We start from the raw sequence: 21,617 nt of genomic DNA on the forward strand, positions 1-21,617 counted from the left end.
TATGTCAAATTAGAGGTTCCCACCTATATGCATGTGCCAGCAATTTAATATAAATGCAGTAAATAACACTTCTACCCTGCAATGAGGTGTTATAAATAGGATGTGTGAAGAGTTGTTCAAACAGCTCAGGTTTCCGAAATTTTATAGCGGCTAACCAGTGCAGAAAAGCCTGCTTTTTAATTTTGTTTCTCGGGGCTAACCAACTGACGCCTCTTTGTAAGGCCTTGTATTTCAACAAGCCCACAAAAGCCCCAGTGCTGGGTTCCAGTCTCCACTGGCTTCTGGAGAACACTGTGTACCATCAGCAACTTCTGTCCCACTGCGCCTGGCCCGGCTTCATCTGTCAAACCCAGGGCGAGCGGGCGGGCGAGCGGGGGGGGGGGAGAGAGAGAGAGGAAGCTCCCAGATAAACATACCGCAGCGCCTAAACTCCTAATCACTCTGTGCTTCCGTTTCCAGGCTCTATAATTAGAAGGTCTCCTTTTCCATGTATTCCCAGTTGACGCAAATGCTTCTTGTGGCTTGGCACCTCATTTGGGGCGTGGGTTCACTTTATGGCCAGGCCGTAGCCTGGTTTAGTCTTCTGATACAGCATAAATAGCTAACCACCATCTAATTCACTACCCGTTATGTTTCCTTTTCATGTGTGCAATCTCAGTATTCCATTTTTTTTTCATTTCCCCTTAAAGCAAGACGACATCCCTTCCATGACCAAGCAAGCCTGTATTTAAGTGGTGTGAAAAATAAGAGGCTGGTGAAATGAAAAGTAAATTAATTTATCTATGCCAAAACCCCTTCTCTGTGCTTTTTGTTTTGTTGCCGTTTTTTATTTCTCTTAGACGGTTATTAATTTCTGTTTTTCTTACACAATTTCACCTCCTTTTTTACATTTGACAAACCACGCAGTAAAGCATTCCACTAAACTTTACCGCACCCTCAGCATTAAAAGATTAGAAGTAGGAAAATTACTAATTAGTGTTGTGTTAAATTATGGCCATGAGATTTAAAAAAAAACTGGAGCTAAATCATTTGTGAAATATTATTTTTCAGTGCTTGTTTTTGCTTTTAAACTTCAGGCTTTCATAAAACGGGGAAAAGAACGTGCTCAATCTGTAATGCTTTGAGAATCATCAAGTATGTCTAGCTATATTTTAATATGTATTGAGTTTAGGTTTTGGGCTGACTTGATGTGGTCTTTGAAGAGTGCTCTTCAGTGTAAAAACTACAGTTTCTTCAGTTTTACATAGTTCAAATAAAATAAAAAAGTAGTCTTGTCATCAAGGGTTATATATCAATTGAGTTTTTTTTTTGAAGAAGTACACATACAGTTTATGACTATTTTACTGGGAAAAGACTATTTATACGGAAGTTGTCACTAATTGAAATTGTTGAAATAATATCTTGATTTGAAAAAAATAGTGTAATGAAAAGCAGGCCTATGAAATGTGACTTTTTTAATACCATTGGATCCCATTTTAAATATATGTCAATATAGTACTGTTAATATAACTGGTAACTGTGATGCAGATTCCTTGGAATGCATTTGGATGACATGGCTGGGTTGTGTCAATTGGGTTGAGCAATTTTATAGTATAGATGTTTAGAACAATCAATGGTAAATAGTCATTTTTCTTCTAGGAATGTTGCTTGTAACCGCTGACACGCTGGGCCATGATTTCCATGTCTTTCAAATCCTGACACACCCGTGGTCGTCTTCCCAGAGTGCCGTGCACCACCTGTACACCTTGCACCGCGGCGAGACTGAGGCCAAGGTAGGTTATGCTCTCCTCTGTAGGGATTCCCTGCACAGGGATAGGGATTGAGGAAGGGAGTTACAGCGGATCTTCAGGATCTCTGCTGGAATTTCCTACCTGATGACTTTTTTAAAGGACCTTAAAGAAAATTTAAGGTTTCCGAAATATCTTCAGGGAAGAGAGAGGGAGAATTTCTCAGTAATTTCATACCAAAGTGTTACATTAAAGAGAGCCTTAGCTCACTCGACAAGGTAAGTGAATCAAAACAGTTTAAATAGCTCACATGTGAAACATGGGCGCTGCCATCTTGTTAAGGCCGTTTGCAAGCCATGGATTGAAATCCACAATGAGATTGAACCAGAAGTGATGTCAGTTCAGCTTGCCCCACGCCAAGCAGCTTTTCTGCTTTGCTTATTCAACCATCTTTCAATGTGCAATTTCCATGGTGTAAATAGTGATTCTTTAAATTTTGACCATCAAATGTGTCTATCAACATGAGGCATATCAGTTTTAGCCATCAGCTGACATTGTTTGGCAAAAAGTATGCGTCATTGTTCGCGGGAAATGATATTTTTACCTCCCACATCTACTCCTTTAAAGCATTGCTATTTTTTTTTAATTTCCATACAGGGGACACAATTTAGTGTGGATATGAAGTCAAATAGAACAGATTTAGAAATTTTCATAAGATTTTATTTGGGTGAATCAAGTATTTTAATTTGTGTGACTACGAATATTACATAATTAATGTACAGCAGGTGCTAGAAAGTTCTGAGATCTGTGAGGTATTTCTAATTAAGCGATGGCTCCTTAAACCTGCTCCCATAATTTGTATTTTGTAAAAGTGTTTATTAGATTGGAAATATTGAATTGTAAGTGTTCCCTCTAAATACTTTTTTTTTATCCTAAGGCCACTCGGTATTTTAATCTTTACTGCTGTTCTCTGTTCAGTGATAATGGAAATCTGCATTCATTGTGTGCTTTTCATAATCTCTTTAAGTGTTTTCCAAATTGTGTCAAGAAAAGCTTCTTTCATAATAATAATAAAAAAAATTTGCTTACACTTATATCGCGCTTTTCTGGACACTCCACTCAAAGCGCTTTACAGGTAATGGGGATCCCCTCCACCACCACCAATCTGCAGCCCCACTTGGATGATGCGACGGCAGCCATAGTGCGCCAGAACGCTCACCACACATCAGCTATCAGTGGGGAGGAGAGCAGAGTAATGAAGCCAATTCATAGATGGGGATTATTAGGAGGCCATGATTGGTAAGGGCCAATGGGAACTTTGGCCAGGACGCCGGGGTTGCACCCCTTCTCTTTTCAAGAAACACCCTGGAATCTTTAATGATCACAGAGAGTCAAGACCTCGGTTTTACGGCTCATCTGAAGGACGGCGCCTGTTTACAGTATAGTGTCCCCGTCACTATACTGGGGCATTAGGACCCACATGGACCGCAGGGTGAGCACCCCCGCAGCAACCTTAGCTTCCAGCAGCAACCTTAGCTTTCCCAGGAGGTCTCCCATCCAGGTACTGACCAGGCTCACACCTGCTGGGCTTCAGAGGGTGGCCAGTTGTGAGTTGCAGAGTGATATGGCTGCTGGCTACACACTGAAACTAAGCACTATATCATGGGCAACATAGATGATTTTGCTGAGCACATCACACTGCATTTTCAACAGCTGGTTTTGTTTCAAAGTAGAGTTTTATTGTGAGGTCTAAAATCACTGAAAAATATTGTGAAGAAAGCTTCTTATTGTGTGAATGTGAAGTATGATTTTCTTAATTTGTAGAGTTTCTAGTTTGTACTGAAAAGTCCTGTATTGCCAGACAGAATCCAGAATTATATTATTCCTCCATGTCAGCGTGATTCAACATATTTCACCTAATGTTTAAGCAGAAAGGAAAGGAATTTTAATATTAACTTACAGTGCTCTGAAATCAACATAAAAACTGGTCATTCAATGGAAGCATTTGTGTGTTTAATTATATGCAACTGCTTTTCTCTTCCATAGTTTATACATATTATTCCCTGATGAGGAAAATCTAATGTGACCAGACAGAGATAAAGCTTGAGAAGCTGACATTACGTTTTCTTTCAGCTAATCACATTTGAGGTTCAGCAGAGCTTTTCTTTGAAAAATGGCAATCATTAACTTTACTTTCAAAAGTTATGATTCTTTTCCTGCCAGATAAACCCACTTTTTTTTATAGAAATCTGCTGCAGCTGAGTGTGGGGAGATTTATCAGCCACAGCTCCAGTGTGCTTCCTTGCATGAGTCTGCTCTGGAACGCACCGTGTCCTGTCTTCAGAGAGACAGTAAATTCTGCAGAGACCAGACACTGTGCTCCTCAGCCCCAGGAGGAAACTACCTGGGAAATCCATTCCTTTATTTCATTTGAAGATGCAAAAACAGGCTTCCCTGTTTCCTGAGCTGTAGAATTTGGGAACCTTACAGATCGTAATGATGTCTGCCAAGAATGAGTGCACTGGCAATGTGTTAAAGCTCTCCAGTAAGATATGAAATACAGTATCGATTTATTTATGGCCAAATACTTAATCGTTGAATCCAATTGGAATGAACAGCTGTATTGCATGTTGTTTGATTTTTAACATTGTGGTAGTAAACCCCAGAAAAACATCAGTGAGCATTTTGCTGTTATTACAGTTATGGTTAAAGGCTTGATATATGAGGCTTTTATTTTATTCATACATACTATGAGGTGATTACTACTGTACTGGTCTAATTCGCAATGAAACTAAATTCATAGGGCCTGTTCTTCTGATAATAAGCTAATCTAGTCTAATTAAATTTGCTTTTAAGGCTGTAGGTTTGTGTCCCCTTAAAGTCTGTCATCCTTAAGGTTTATTTTTTTCCATAAATAAATGCTGTAGCCCACATAAGTGCTTTGATGCTGCAGGTAATGTGGTGCTCCTGCTGTCTTCCAGGCAAAGCTCATCTTCTTGCCAATGCTAGGAGTCTAGTATGTGAATAATCAGAAAAGCTTTTAATATGAGGAACATTTCCTTTCACACCCATGGCAAACCAAGAGGGTTCATCCCTAGAGGCTTAGGAATTTTATACCTGTGAATGGGGGTGGGATCTTGCCATGCAACGCATCAAGAAGTCACTCATGCATATTTGGTTGGAAAACTCTCTCGTTTCTTATTGTCACTTTTTTAGACTTTCTGCATGTGACACCAATTTCCTTCTGAGAGCTGCCATGATGGGCTGAGCTTGGGAGGGGGATGACAGAAATATTCTTTTGTACAAAAGTGCTGTGGTGCGGTGCCAGCTTCAGTTTATTTACTCACATGCTACAGCACATAAAATACATCTCCGCCGCAGCATGATGATGTTTGAAAAATTCTCTTTGTTCATCATTTGATTTTTAATTCGAGGCATGGAAGTGGTGCAATTAGAGTGGGTGTAAAGTAGACAAATGTCTACCCAGGGAGAGGCGTGCTGGCTGTCTAACAGCTCCCATGACATTACAAGTATCCAGCGTCAGAGTAGTGTTGGCGCCTGCGTTTGCCAAAAGAATCTTCTGCTCCATCAAAAAAAATGTAACTCTGATATGGCGCTGTAAGCGAATTGAAAGATTTGCTCCACTTTCCTGCCTGTGGCTCTTACAGGTGAACGTTCAAATAAGTCTTGAATATGTGAGGAGTTTTACTGCTCCCTTTCAGCTATCTTTCTCTTCTCTTTTGACCCCTGAATCTAGCTTGCTCTTCTTTCCCCTGCGTCTACCCTACGTTCTCTTTATTCTTCATTCTTTCAGGGCAGAAACTCTGCAAATTAGTCTTTTGGGACTGTGTTTGGGCTTTGTGTCATTTTTTTCTTACCAGTAATTGTGGAAAGCAACAGCAACAAAAGAAAGAAAACAAGTAAAACTTACAAAATAATACTTAACCTCTTTGCTTTTCCCTTTTATTTTTGGTGCCTTTTTTCTATAAAAAATGTAAAAAACAAACAGTGATGCATTAGCTCAAAGATAGGTAATTTCCTCATGATGTGGGCTTACCCATATGCTGTGAAAACGGTTCCCTGATTATTAAGGTGCGTTTAAAAGTCTCGCTGCCCTATTTACGCCCACGTGGCAACCTCAGCCCGGAAATGCAGGTAGGAGGGCAGGCGAGATGGTGATGAGATAATGGCAGTCTGATAACAGGAGCTCGGATGGGCCGGGAGGGGTCACGTTGTCTGGGTACAGGAGCTGGGGCCAGAGATGATAAACTGGTCAGCAGGCTCCTCAAAGGAACCACTGTGTGTCTGGGTTTACCTTCCTCACTGAAAATGCAGTGAAGTGAAAAGATTGCAGCTTATTTTTTAAGATTTTGTTTGGGCAGTTTTCAGTTCACGCCTTTGCTATGTATGTGGAAAATAAAAGGGACTGGAGCCATTACGAAACTGCTGATAGTGAAAATCCTGGCCTGGGTCCACCCTAGTTATCTCTTATCTCTCTGCTGGCATATGAAGCCAGAATACTGTGTGGAATAAGGCAGTGTAAAAACTATCATTTACTTTACCTCTCAAAAAGCTATGTGCAGTGAACAACTGAATAATTCATCCTTAAATGGAGACCAATATGTGGGGGGAAAAACCTGTTTCTAGTAGACCATCCCGATGCCACAAACACCCCTTGGCTGTAGTGCCGTTAGTCCCTAATTGATCCTGCAGCACTTTACACACATGTACAATGGTGTTAACCTCAGCGTCCCAGCATAATTGCTCCACAGAAGCTGCAGCTATTTCTCATGCTTGGCAGATGTTAGGAAGTCTTGAAAGCATGCACGCAGTGATAGGACCCTGCATATACAGTATTAGCGTCTTGGCTTAAAAATAAATAAAATCATTTTTTATTCAGGGCTTCATGCTTTTTTGTGTGGAGGGAGATTCAGGCCAGCTAGGGGATGTTTGTTCATTGTTTGATAAACAACTTGTCTCGAAACCGCTCCGAACAGGAAATCCTTCTGGCAAAATCATAAAATAAAATCTTCTTATTGTTATATGTAGATGCTAAATGCTTGTTTATCTGTGTGGTAAAGTGTATAAAAAGGACCTGTGTCTTTTTTAATATTTACCTGTGTCATTTTTATTTATTATAATGCATTGTTGGGCAGCCATGCAGGATATCCATTAGCCTGGGAATGCAATAAGTCTTTTCATTCTGGGCAGAATATAGGCACTATTCTTGAGCATAAATAGCTGTTGCAAAGCTTTCTTGGATAGTTTGAAATAACTATTGTTCTTCTCCGACAGACAGGTGTTTTTTTCCTGAAGGAAAGTATAAATAACATCCATTTTTCACAACAGTTTGTTTGTCTTTTGAGGAAGCTGCATTTCCACACCCTAAAATGTTTATTTGTTTATTTTTTTGCAAAGTTGCAGTTCTAAGTCTAGTGCACTGAATAAAGTGCTACTTCTCTTGACAGTGAATGCTTTAATGCTTCCTGTGTCATTATGACAGAATTACATTACAGGCTAATTCTGGTAACAGGTTCTGAGATACATATATATGTAATTTTAAGGCAGAAATCTTTAAAAAAAAGATTAAATCTCTTTACTACTGAAATTTAATTAATAATAATCTTCTGGACATTCCCTGTATTTCAATGATGGATTTTTCACTTGCGTAGATATAACTGTTGTTCAATATAGGACATATTCAGTGTGCTCTTATTCCATCTTACCTGTGCAGACTTTACTCAGTTTTTAAAACCCTTTTCAAATTCCAGCTGTTTAGTTTAACAGCTGTTATTTTGCCAAAACCGTCCTTTTCAAATTGGCAGTTTTTTAGCTTTTATTTGCCTAGAAAGAACTAATATTTATTCTTCAAGGGCCTGGACCCTTGCACGGCTTGTCATGTTTAGATGTGAACACAGAGCTGCTCTCTGCTCCTGCTCTCTAGCTAGCCCGCAGAGGTGGGTGGGCTTTCTCGAAGTCTAGCTGACAAACACCCCCTCTGACCAGACTGGACTTTCAGGCCTCAGGAGTCAAAGCGATTACATTACAAAATGCAGTTTTTTTTTTTGCTTTGCCTTGAGCTGAATCGAATTTTAGTTTTGTAGTATTAGCTGAACTTCATCACTCCATCACCAATTAAAAAAAATAATTAAAGTAACTAACCAAAAATGATGATGGCAGAGCTTAAAATGCAAAGATTATTTGAAGTTGTTTATGGTGCTCAAATGAGTAAATCATAAATTAGTAAGCAGCACGGAGAGGGGTTTAGAATGAGCACATCTTTTTTTCAGAAGCATGCTCTGGTCATGGCTGTCTGCCGTTCTGCCATGGTTTGAGCCTCATAGTCACCAGGCGGGAGGAGTTACTCGGTATTGATTGGAGGAGTGATGCAACTGAACCAGAGGACACAAGTGGAAACTTGTGTATTTAAACCAAGAACAGGAGCAACTCATTTACACAAAAGGGTTGTGGGAGAATGGAATGATCTTCCCACCCGTTTGTTTTCAGAGCTGATGCTCTGGCTTCTTTCAAGAAAGCAAGAAAAAGGATGGAAGAGATCCTTGGATGAATTAACTGCTCACTACCAAATATGTCAAATGGGCCAGATGGCCTCCTGTGGTCTTATGTTCTTAACTCTCAGGCTCCCAAGTTATGCTTTGGTGTAGCATGCTGGGGGGTAGGTGGGGTATTCTGGCCATCTCAAGCTGACCTCATCAAGGCTCAGGGAATCTTGATCATCGCCCACCAGTGACACAGTCCAGGCCCCACCTGGTGATGTCTGAACTATGGGGCTCAGCTTGTGCTTCCTTTTAACGTGTTGAAGAATTTGGTAGCCCTGGCACATTGTTATTACGAGGGGTATTATTTTGGTTAGTAGTTTGATGGCTATTAATGAAACGGCGGAAACAACAGTAAAGGAAATGGCTTTTGTTTCGATTATCGGATTCAGTTATTGTATTTGTAGCATGTGAACACAACTGATCATGGATCTGACCGTTGACCAACTTAATAAATAGGTTGCTATAATGAGAAGCATTCAGAATCTGCAGGTTGGTCAATCCGTAGTGCAGTCATACTTTGGATGACAAACCCTCACATGTCTGTATAGGGGCGCAGTCCTTTTATCCAAAAACCAAGCCAGCTCAGCAGGTTCTACAGGCTGGGTGAAGGACAAAGCTCTTGGTGAAGAGGAGAGAGAGGCAAGAGTGTGGGCATCCCGCCATGCCACTAGTCATCAGCTGCCTGCTTCACGCCATGGAGATCAGGGTGCTCCCAGTCCCAGCTGCTTTACAGCCCTCCTGTAATTTACAACCTGGCATCACAAGGGGTGTTATTGTGGAGAACTGATTACTCCCAGAAACACCTTCAGGCACCATGGGGAGTGGAATGGCCTGTTTTAAGCTTTTCTCCCCACCGCCATGCAGGCTGGAGAGATTTTCAAACAAGATGAGCGGTAGTTAATTTGTTACTGACTAACGCAGGGGTTTGCTGCCTGACCATGCATTTGCTTTGATCTGGCAGTGTAAACAGTAAAAAAAAAGTTTAAAAAAATAAAAAAAACTTCGTGAAAGCTGCATTATCTTGAGCAGAACAAATAACAGAAGTGATAATGTTGGTAGGCGGATGGCAGGGACCCTGGTTTATCTTGCTGGCTGGCTGACTCTGCTTGTTCTGACTCACAAACTGCTCTTATAACTGACCTCAGTTTGTGCAGGTAAATAAACCCCAGTGATAAAGGAGCCACTGCCAGGAGCTGCCAGTAGATTTGCATGGTTTTACACATTTTAAACTGCAGTACAGTGACCAAAGAGGTCATGGTTTTGAACACTGCTTGAATTTTTTAATGATTATTTTAACTCTTGCTGTGTTGTGCATTTTGCAAAAGCTTTTTTTTTGTGTGTCCATGTTGGCATGTTTCTATGATAATAATCAGGCATACTAAATACACAGCTGTCCAATTGTCTAACAGCTTAAACATATTCAGGAATTAATAGTAAAAAGTCAACAATTTACATTTGTGATTTATATTGTAGTATCAACAGTTTACTCATTGCCTCTGCTAGTGTTCTCTTCTATTTTAACAACTTTATTACTTATACAGCTTAGTTTAACTAATAAAATGTCATTCAGCAATATTTAATTCACATTGATCAGAATCATCAAATCTAATTGACTCATTCTCAGGCATTCCTCATCATTAACATTCTCAAAGCTTCCAGCAATCTGCTGTTGTTGACACTGCAAAATAGAAATTTACTTATTAGTTTAAAATAAAAGGTCTGAGTTTTGATGTTTTTCTCTTTAAATAAAGAAAAACATTGAAAACAGTGCAACAGTTTTGCACAGCAGTACAAGTATATGTAATACAAACTATAGCTATTGTTTGAACTTGTCAGGTAGCTACTTTTCAGAACTTTGATTTTGTAAATTATTACAGCTCCCTTTTTAGGGGATTTATGAGAGTGGGATTTTCGTAAGGCAAGTGGGAACGCTTGATTTAAAACATTTTTAATCATGATTGATTTGAAACTTGATTTAAAAGTACTTGATGGCTGAACAGAACATGACCAGAATTATTAGGATGATACTAGAAATATCTGGATGCTTGTAAATGCTGAATTAATGCAGTGGTATTGCATCAATGATGCTCACTGAATCTCTCAAGTGTGTTCCCCTTCATGCTGGAGTTGTTAATTTTCTGTGGGTTATTAATTGTCAAACTGGTAATGGAATAAGTTTTATTAATTCTAAAATCAGATTTGTGATTTTCTGATGCTTTCACTCACATACAAAACCTCATTAATATAGATAACATGTTCTTTGAAAAAATAACTTAATGTTCAGAGTTTTATTTTTCATGAGAAAGGATCTAACACCCTTGTCGTAACTTTAGGAAGGGCACTGGTGCAACACGGGTGCAAAAAGGAATAGTTCTGTACATTTCTGAATGAAATGCATTTAACTGAGCTGTGGGGTGCGGTGTTTTTAGTGCTTGTACTTCAGCCCTAGTATTTAAGCAAGTCAGCCATGGTCATTCCCCTTTATGGGTAATGTTCCATAATCCTATTTCCCCAAATTCTCACTTTCTTGTTAAAAAGTATGATCTTTCCTAAACCATCTATCTCGGGTAATGCAGGTGCTTTGTGCTTTTTAAATTCTTGAACAAAAAAAAAAGGATAAAGCTGTGTGAGAGGGGTTTACCAGAATATTGTACTGTATTGCTGTTTTACAAAGTAATATTCTATAAATGAACTCTGCTTTTCTGTGTACTTGTTTCTGTATATTTTAGACCCGATTAGACCTTTTGCTGTCGTTATGGATAATAAACCCAGTCTTTTGAATTTCCTGCTATTGTAACATTCTTACACGTTAGTCGTGTTTCAATTAGCCTGCCTAGTCACAGTGGCCCTTGTTCACAGCTCTGTCTGCATTGCTGCACCATTAACTTCTCCATCAAATGTACATTTCATTTAACACCTCTCAAACTGCAGCCATGCAACTGCGAAAGTGTAATTATCTTTTGACCTTGTTCATACTTACCCCCTTCCCTTATTTTTTTCTCCTTTTCCTTGAAATGGGGCCCTAGAATATACAATCGTTACATTGATATACAAATTTTCTTGCAAGGCTCTTGAAAAATTTTCTTCATGTCGCACCCTGGATTAAAGTATAAACTAGTTTAAAATGTGTGAGCATCACAGTGGTACCAACGGTCAATGTTTTCTATCATCTTGGACTCCTGACAGATTCTGTTAGCTCTCCTTGCATGTTATGCTGCTTCTGTGTGGCTCAAACAATAAGGTGGGAAAAATACATGACATTCTTTCTTTGTCAGTGTAAATCCGGTTGTTTTTTTCAATTCTTAAAAAGCCTTTCCATGTTGTTTTGTGAAAAATTTCATTTTGTGGTCTACGTCTTCATTATCTGACAATACAGCTATCATGCGGGTTCGATAAAACTAAACACCCTTTGCATTTTTAATCTGGAGAAAAGAAATCAAAGTCTTTGAACCGGAATGCTGATATTGTAGGCTTTATAGTCAATAGTCAGGCAGTTTGTTTATGCTTTTGGGGAACTGAAGGGGGCAGGGTACATTTTTTACTTTGTTCTATGTGAACCTCGGTCTGAAGTGACAATCAGACTGACCTGTATCAAGTTTAAAGTGTCTAACTAAAATTCCCTCATTCCGCTCTCTGGAGTCACAGAGCACAGTTTGAAACATGCATGATAATGAACAGTTTTGTTCTTTTGTCTGTAGTGCATGTCTGGAATATTTGAAGAGATTTTATCTATGGTGTTTGTTAGCTGAGTAGGCAGTGCTTTGGAAACTAGGTTGAGAGGAAAGCCGAGACTATTGAGTTAGTAGCCATTCTGTACTCTATAATATCTGAGTCTTGTGTGTAAGACATACCAAATCTCTGTTATACAGTATTTTCATGCTTTGAAATTTATTTAGTTTGTAGTATTTATGGTATATTTTTGGATGCCCAGAAAGTTAAAATTATTGCTACTGTAAAGTGAGGTTTTTAAAGCTTTAGAACACATTATTGCCCTTCTTGTGTTTGGAACACCTGCTGAAATTAGCCATCGCTGCTTTGTCCCATATATATTATACAATAAAGATTAAATCTGGATGGTAGCTCATACTTGGAACCAGTAAAAAGGTATTTTATTTAATTAAAATCATTAAAATTGCAGGTAGTTCTGTGTGTCACTGAGAAGGATGTGCAGATGGCTCTTGCCGATTTGTGAGTGTCATCAGACCATGAATAACATACGTGTGTTGTTTAAAGACACATGACTTGATTGAGCGCAGCACATTGAGTGTTGACTCGAGAGCGGAGTTATCTTCCCGGTGTTTCACCTTTCCTTCACCCTGGCTCCTGCTCTTCCCTGCCCAGGTGCAGGACATCTGCTTCAGCCACGACTGCCGGTGGGCGGTGATCAGCACCCTGCGCGGGACCTCCCACGTCTTCCCCATCAACCCCTACGGCGGGCCGCCGTGCGTGCGCACGCACCTGTCGCCCCGCGTGGTCAACCGCATGAGCCGCTTCCAGAAGAGCGCGGGCCTGGAGGAGATCGAGCAGGAGCTGAGCGGCAAGCAGGGAGGGCGCTGCAGCCCCGTCCCCGGCCTGTCCAGCAGCCCCTCCGGGTCCCCGCTGCACGGTGAGTCCCCCTCGCGGCCCTCCCAGCTCACTGCTGCCTCCTGGCCCGTGCGTTCCACATGGCGGGACAAACACGCGGAGACGTCACACACAAGACGATGCCATTCAGCCCTTTCTGCATTCTAGCCCGCTTAATACTTAGTAGTTTATTGATCCAAGGATCTCTTCCTGCTGTTTCTTCTAAGAAACTAGGGTAGCGGCTTCAACAATATGCCTGGGTCTCTTGCTGCATATTCCCACAACACTCTGGGTAAAGAAATGGTCCCTGTCCTTCGTTTTAATTGCGCGTCCACATAGTGTCTGCAGTGTCCTGTGGTTTGTGTTTCGCTGTTCCTTCAAAAATTGAATCTACTGCGTACTTTTCATACACTCCATTGGGGGCAAAGTCAGTCATTCGATTAAACTTTTCATTGTCCCTTCCCTGCTCATGTCACAATTTGTGTTATAAGCTGTTGCATGGCCCACAATGTATTATACACAGATGTGCAGCACTTGAAAAACTAGAAACAGCATGTGCTTTCGCATGACTGTAAACATAAATAGAAATATAGAGAGATGCAGAACGGAGAGCTGTGAAATGTATTTGTTTCTTTTTAATATGCCAGAGGGCATATAGCATCAATCATCTAGTCACTCCTACTGTACATGCTGCAACACAGAGTCCCTGTGTGTCATTATTAGTGGCGATGTATTGATTTCGTTTGATGATTGTTTCCTGAGGGGTAAGGGTAACACATTTCCGTCATCACATTTTTCTAAACAGTCCTGCTTTTAAAGCACAGCCACCTCAACATTATGCTGCTTTTCAAAAGCATGAAAGGAAAGGAAGAAAGTAAAAAAAAATACATCTGCCCGCAGACAGGTGCCAAGGAGGTGGACTCCTTTTCCAGGTAACTGTAACGTCCCAGCTCTTTGCTCAGTTGCACTGGGTTTTTGAAGGGGTTGTATTAAAACACCTAAGCAGACCTTGACTGGGCTACTACTGTGAGCAATAACCTACCTGCAACACTCTTCCTTTTATTTGTCAAATACAGGCACTGGCTGCGAACAGACTCTGTATCTGTATCTGCCTGCCAAACTTTACCCCAGTTTCCATGGTCATGCTGTAATATCCATTGGCATTATTTATACTTCACTACTCTGAGTGTACAAACCAGTGGCATAATTAAACAATTGTACCCTTTATTAAAACCACACTGCTAAGTTCAAGTAAAATATCTATAATGAAAAGGAGGAACTGGTTTGGGGAGTTACTAGGAATGTATCTTTTTTTCTGGGAGATCCTAGTAGTTAACATCAGGGATTGAAATTTTACCCAGCAACAGCTCTATGATTTCCCACTCACTTTCTGATTGCTGTCAGATATTCTGACTGGGCATGTCCCCTCAGCCATAACTCTTTTCTCAAGATTCATCTAACATGCGTCAATTGCCGATGTCAGTTTTTTTATTTCAATTGAACAGAACTGACATGAATATGTTGGAATTTGGTAGTCTTGGGCAGGAGATGTACTGTACGTCGCAGCCTTGAAAGTCTCAGGAACCATGCTGGAAACTGGCTTGTTTTCAGAGCAGAAGTTTAGGTACACCTGTCTGCAATTAGTCCATCACAACTTTGCCTTGTTGGGTTTCTAAATTTTGGCTTCGCATATAAAATGTGGGTGCTGACTCTTACGTGTGCCATATGGTATATTTTAAAAATAAAGGGCCTCAACATTTTCAAATTATAGTTTAATTAGTATCACAGCTAAAACATGGCACTGTTCAGCTTAAATAAAAAATCTATTCAGAATGCATTAGGTATTTTGGGGCTCGTGTACTATATTTTTAAAATAGACACCTCTTTTTTACAAACTTGTTTTTTTATCCCTCGGTAAGTATACTTTTTAATGGTCTGGCAATATTGCATCTGGGCTTTACGTTCATACAGTAGCCTGTGTGTTGTGTTAATGTGCGGATTAGAATGTTTTTTTAATTAATTTATTTGACCTGGAAGTGGAGATTTCAGTTTCAGTTTTTTTGCACGTGAATCCCAGCTGTCTCTGGAGGTTATTTTCCATCAGCACAGGAGCTCCGATCCTGTTCTCGCTGTTCAACACATTTATCTAGTTTATGACTAGTTCTTTAATCAAATGTAACATTTTATATTTATCTAAAGATTTATGTAAATGTTATGATATTATATACTTTTTTCTCTATTTTATACTTATATAATGTATAAATAGTATATAAATAATTGAGTTTTTAATTACATTTTAATAAACTGATTTCTTCAAGAACCTTTGCAAAATAGCCCCACACAGTATTTGATTTAATGTTAATTTAGGTACTGTTAAATTTCACTCTCTTCAGTGCATATCACCTCTTCATTTCACTATGAAAAACATCTTTTCAATTTTCAGATGAAAAGTTAGAAGGTTAGCATTTTGTATTTACTTAAACTTTCAGGCACAAAGCACATCTCATACATCGCTGTTAAAAAGCGTGGTTTGAGTAAACCTGTTTAAAAATTCAGTAATACACTTAAAAAAAAAGACTATTTCAGTACACAGTTTAAACAGTGCATCATATTCTAAAAAGTTACCAAAAATCAAACTAAAGCCTTCATTTATACAAACACCAAAATAAAAAGATTATCACTACTGTATTCTGTTTGTTTTCCGGCTGTTTTGTTTAAATGCCATTTTATCAGCTTAAATTAGGCAGCAGGAATCAGCTGATGCATCTGAATAGGAGAAAGACACAATAGTCACAACACAAGCCCCCATAATCATCGCCCATGACATCATATTGATTTTGGGAAGGAACAAGAAAAGTATACATCCTTCAAAGCTGGCAGCTCGGGCAAAAATAACAGCTAAAATTTCTGTGTGATTTCACTCTGTGTAAATATAGAAGTCACTTCATTAGTGGAAATCCAGGTGTTGCGTTTAATAGATACTGTAAGGAGGATGTACAAAAAAGTGATTCTGCAAAAGCAAGATTCAGAGCATAGGGCTTAGCTCAGCTGGTTGACTTAAACTATTAATTGTATTAATTAATCCAATTTAGTATAAATTGCACTGCATTTGTAGTATTTTGCAGCCTTTAGTGCAACTGGATGCCTCCTGGAATGAATATAAACAGAAGAGCAAGTTGTACTTTACCTGTCATAAAGTACTTGAAGTTGAATGTCAAAATATTTGTACTGTTTTCAGAAATTAGTGTTTCGCAGGGACCTGTTTGATGTACGTCAGCAAAAGAATACTGTGCGTGTATTGTTTGGGTACCTGCGATCTTCATTTCTAAATGCTCGCACAGCTGGTGCATTTGCAGCCTAGTCGTAAATTATTATTTCTTATTTTGTGGGGAGCTCGATGGCGCTCATTGGCCAGGTTCTCTTGTTAGGCAGAAGAAAGAGTCTTGTATGGCTGTCTGGACTATGGTCTGTGCTGTGGTGTGCTTTGAACAACATTTGAGGTCACATGGGGAAAATGTAAAAAGAAAAATAAACACCACAAGTATAATTTCCTTTCTGTAATTTATATAATCTTCTTGCACATTTTATATGTATTTTTCCACTTTTTTATTTTGATATTCTTTTTAATTATGAAAATTGACATAATGCTCTATTTCGCTGACGGAGAACCGATGTTTTCACAAATACTTCACCATTATGTTCTTGCCTCCCAAGCAATGGTGTCCCCTTTTTTACCTGCTGCTCTCCAGATGGCAATTATAGACTGTTGCAGGGAGAAAAAAATGAAGCGGGAAACTGTTAATTCACTGCTAATAAAAGGATATTTCCTTTGTACGATTAGAAGTTTGTTTGGGTTTGGTGCTGTTTTGATCTGTTTGCACACCCTGTTTTGTCATTCATCAGACTGAAAAAAAAATACATTTCAGCTTAAATGACCAAGCAACTTTTCTCCTCTGTACATGTGACGTTCTTTGCCAGTACAGTGCCTGTATGATCACCCTTTGTGCATCTAATGTAACGCTGTAACCTCCCAGGTATTACTAATGCAGGTTATGGATAGTGGATATAACCTCTTGAAAGGGTGTAACAGGCCATTATGTTGAATTGTACAGCAAACAAACCTTGTAGATATGACGCCACAGTCCTTAGTCATGAATAACTTATGATCACGACGGTTTGTTGTAGACTTGTGCATTGTACTGGATTCTTAGCAAGACAATTATGTATTTGTCAATGAGCTGTATTCTTAATATAGGTGTGTTTTGTGTCAGTGTGGCGGCAACCAAAGTCACATATCAGAAACACTCTTTTGCATTTGGTCACTTAAGAACTTATGTTCTTGACTCTCAGAAATGAATGAAGATTTTAATGAAATAGTAAATTAATTACAATAAAGAAGATTGTGACATCCCATTTTGGTGTCTCTCACACCGATTTTGGTGTCTCTGTGGATTGAGGAAAAATGAGTATGTAGGCATTTGGCTTGCAGTAGGTGCATTAATTACAATAGCCCACAAGAAAAGGCTAGCTTCTGCAATATCTGCTTGTTCCTCTGCAGGGTGCTGTTTTCTCAGATTTATTTGGCAGTGCAAGGCTGCTGTTCTGCTCACAGCAGAGAGTTCTCAAAGGAGCGGGATTGGGGACTGTAAACCTCCAAATGCCTCACAGAATTTTGTCTTCATAAGAACTAAATACTCCCAGTGGCTGGAACTGAATCATTTCTTTCTGAATTGCATATTTTTAAAAATAATTTTGTAGAACAAGCTATCAGGCAGTTTATCTTAGTTTTAAAAATTGATCTGTTTCTGTTTGTGTCTCAGTGATGTCCATCACATTATATCCTGTTAATTTGAACAAAGGCCTTAATACATCTCTCCACGTATGGGCAAGCGAAATACATACAGTACAGCAAGTACTTAAATATATTGCTCTGTCATACTTTTGACACAAGCAAATAAGAAATAATTAAATATTTTTTTTAGCTACAAAATAATTACATGCAAAATTATGCATGTATTTCCATGATATTGGAGAAGATGTTTGTTTTTGGAACAGTGCTAATTAGTTACATAAATAAAAATGGAATTAGATCACAAATAAAAAGCAGCTTGTGAGGGGTTTAGCATTCACCATTGGAGTCTTGGAGAGAGTTTTTAATGGCTGCTGAAAAAAAAACAGTTGAAATGGAAAATGGCATATCCGTAAGTCTAAAACATTTTGTGTAAAAGTGAGATTGAATAATAAGAGAGAGTAATAAAAATGTCTGGATGTCTGCATTTAATGGGTTTTTGTATCTTATGCATCTTCTGCTGATATGTAGATCATATGATACTGCATTTATATTGGAAATTGTTTGAGATCCTTAATAATATAATCAGTGATGAACTAAGAAATGAGTTTTTTTTAAAACACAATTACCTGTAGCCTACTTTTACTTTTTTTAAGGTTTAAAAATGATTTTCTTTTCCAGCAGTGTCAATACTAATGTGTGTATTAAAATAGTCACAAAACAGGGAAAATAGATTAAAAAAAACTAGTGTTTTCAAAAAAAAAAGTTTGTTCTGTATATAGATGCTAAGTGGTTTATCTTTAAGAACGTCTGTTATCGTGCTTTTAATATTTGATAGAACATTCTGTTCGACTGGATTCTCACATGTTTTAAAATGGTCTTTGGTTTGTACACATAAAATCCTGCAGAAAGTATTTTCTTTGGCTTGTAAAGCAACATATAAGATAATGGGGTTTTAAGAGAGTAGAATTGGAATTATATATGTTGTTTATTTTTTAAATTGGTATTTTCTGCAGTTATGGTTTTAAGTGAACCAGAATATATTTTTAATGGAAATCTAGTTGTGTTTGAGGCCGGCAGTAATTTTGCTACACTCCATGAAGGTCATTCCTCCTATTCCCAAGAATTAATGTAATTATTATTATGTGGTCAATTCAAAATTATAACATTCAGATCGTTATTGATGCATGATTGTGAACCATATTTATCTTCTGCTTTGTCTTTTTTACGTTTCTGTGTTTGACTATGAAACATCTTTATTTTTCAGATTATTATACAGTATTTCAGAGTATTTTTCCTAACCATATTTACCCTTTTCTCTCATGTGAAAATGCATGAATTGAAGTTCACTGGCTTTTTTTCTTCAGTCAATGAGAGTGGTGTTGATGAAATATGTTGTCCTTTCCCATCCTAAGGAAGTAAGTTTTTGACACTTCTCATGACCTGAGACATTACACTGTAAGACAGCCAAGGCATCTTTGAATCTAGTAAGTGAAAAACAGCCCATAGACCACTGCATTTTCTTAACTATATTTATTAAATTCTATGACTAGATAAATAAAGCATTTATAATCCTCTATATTGGGCTCTTTAAATTTGTTAATAGTTTTATGCTATAATTGGTAAATCTCATAGAGGTTATTTAAATGATTATTTCAAATAAAACATCTTTAGAATGAACTTTTTAAAAACTTTGTGATTTAAACCAAATTAAAGTAATTTCAAATGGCTCTGTTTCAAATGATATTTTAGAGTTTTACAAGACTATAAATTAAAACTCTAAATTGTTACAAAAATGTATTAGTTCATATAACATATAAGATTATTAGTTAATAAGCTTAAAGAGACCTATCAAGAAGTCATTGAATTCTGGTACAATTCAGGATAGATTTAAAACAGTTGTGTTTTAAAATGGCTTTCTGTCTTGTGTTGTTCTCTACAGCCAAACCATATGTAGTGGTATTTAAAAATGGAACTGTATATCTTTCATTTAATTAACAAAGACATTTAAAAGAATTTTGTTTAAAAATAGCTGAAAATCTTCAGAGGGAAAATTGAATGCTTGTTGCTGTGTTAGGAATAAATACACCCATTTGTTTCTTGAAAGACAAGGCAAAAACTTTGGTTGACTTGGAGAAAATAATACACAGTTGAACTGTTTAAAATCTTGCCATTTTTAATTTTCTTAGTCATGACTGTTTATCTTGTATCTTAATCAGGGACGGGCAGATTCTCCTAAAATATAAAACTGTTTCTTGTTGGTTTAGTGTAAGAGACACATCTGTTAGCATTAGAAACTCACTGAACAGGTGGAATGAAAAGTTTGTGTTAAATATGTCTAACTTCATTACTGTAATTAGACTCATTTTCTCTTATTCAGCAGAATATTTATTTACTCAACAGTAGCTGTGTTAGAATGCCAGAACATGCACTCTTTACGATGTACGTTTTATATAGATTTATTTATCATGAAATGTTGGATTGGCAGATTTGAGAAAATACTGTGGTTTGAAAGTACTGGCATTCCTATTTTAATTCAATGTGTTCTGGAGGTTACAGTGAACGTTATTTCAATTAGACTGCAGTTATCAAATGAAAGTTTTGAACGTGGGTATGTGAAATTCGTGTAACCGTTTCAGATTGGATACAATGCAACAGAATAACTGTTATCTTGTGGCTCCTACTGTGTGAGAACCATATTGTGGCATCTCGTGCCGCCAGATTTACATTTCTGCTGAGGGCCCTTGTTTGCAGCTGGAATACAGCATTGTTCTAACGAGTTTGATTAGTTCTAGAACATGCGGTTTTCCAGTGGTCACATTAATTAAAAATCTTGACATGCCAATTTTTCACACACAGAAAACGGCTAGCCTGAAACGTTTTGAGCTAGCTGCTCTTTTAAAAGCAATTATGGTTATCTGAGGTTGCCTATGGTATCTGCTGATTTGAAATTGATTGAAATCTGGAGTGTCTCAAAATACCTGTTTGCTATTAGAACTTTATGGGGGGGGGGTACAGAGACCTAGTAATGATGCTTTAGCTTATTGCATTTTATCAAAAAAATGCAACGTTTAATAAAATCTGTTTTGTATAATGTCAGCCAATTTTTGTATCCAAGAAATGTTTAAACAGCTGTTGATTTCTGGAAGGAATGTACTGAAGGGTTTTGAATTCTAAAACTTAAGTAAATTATTAAACACATCTATCCGTGTGCGCCTTTAAGTGTATTGTCACTAATTTTCTCTCTTGTTGTTCCGGCTTGCCTAGTAGGTTTGACGATTCTGTTGGGTATTCGCTCACTCACTGTAGGAGCAGTTGCCACATGTTCTTCTCGTACATTGACCTATTCCCCCCCCCGTCTGGCAGTGACTTGCAGATTTTGTCCATAAATATATTTCGGTATTGTTTTTTTATTGAGATGTCTGTTCCACTCTCCTGGAGCTCGGCTTGATCCGCAGCGGTGCTTCTGTGGGCTTGTATGTCGGGGTCAGGAGGCAGTGTTTCTCGCCAGGGCGCTGCTGTTTCCTCTTCCGATCTGGGGAGTCGACAGATTAATCTGGAGCGCCTCACGGGCAGATCAGCACAGCGGAAGAGTCCCGGGTTGCTGGCTGGGCGACTCCGCACTTGCACAACAGCTTTTGGAAGACTTGTTTACAGCCGTCTACAATTAGCTCAGTTCCAAACGAGCGTCCTGCTAATTTTCCAAAGCTGTGCTGAAGTGGCAAAATGACAACAGCACCGATTTCTGTTTTCCAGACCACTGCTGTGTTTGTCCCGTGCTTGGAGCTTTAAATTTTTACAGTTTGTTCCAGAAAATGGAAGGCAGCTTTTGTTCTTCAGAAAAGTCATTTGAAAAAAGCCATAATAAGTCGAGAGAATTCATGTACAAGGGTAATATTAATAATGGTAATGATAAGTATAACTTTGCACAGCTGACATAATTGAATAGCAGTGTGCAGCTAAACAGAAAACGTTTTA

The 21,617-nt window shown here is 38.3% G+C and overlaps 1 protein-coding gene across 7 annotated transcripts in view; it reads left to right on the forward strand.

Moving 5' to 3' along the window:
- The window catches only part of bcas3 (BCAS3 microtubule associated cell migration factor), a 235,246-nt gene that overhangs the window by 50,512 nt on the left and 163,117 nt on the right, over window positions 1-21,617 (forward strand). For all 7 annotated transcript variants that reach the window (XM_088616288.1, XM_088616291.1, XM_088616292.1 and 4 more), the window contains 2 exons: window positions 1,639-1,772; window positions 12,629-12,893. In XM_088616288.1, coding sequence (XP_088472414.1) covers window positions 1,639-1,772; window positions 12,629-12,893 — 399 coding nt within the window. The remainder of the gene's footprint in view (window positions 1-1,638; window positions 1,773-12,628; window positions 12,894-21,617) is intronic.

Source organism: Lepisosteus platostomus, chromosome 22 (genome assembly GCF_059453375.1).
Source record: "Lepisosteus platostomus isolate fLepPlt1 chromosome 22, fLepPlt1.hap1, whole genome shotgun sequence".
Taxonomy (NCBI): Eukaryota; Metazoa; Chordata; class Actinopteri; order Semionotiformes; family Lepisosteidae; genus Lepisosteus; species Lepisosteus platostomus.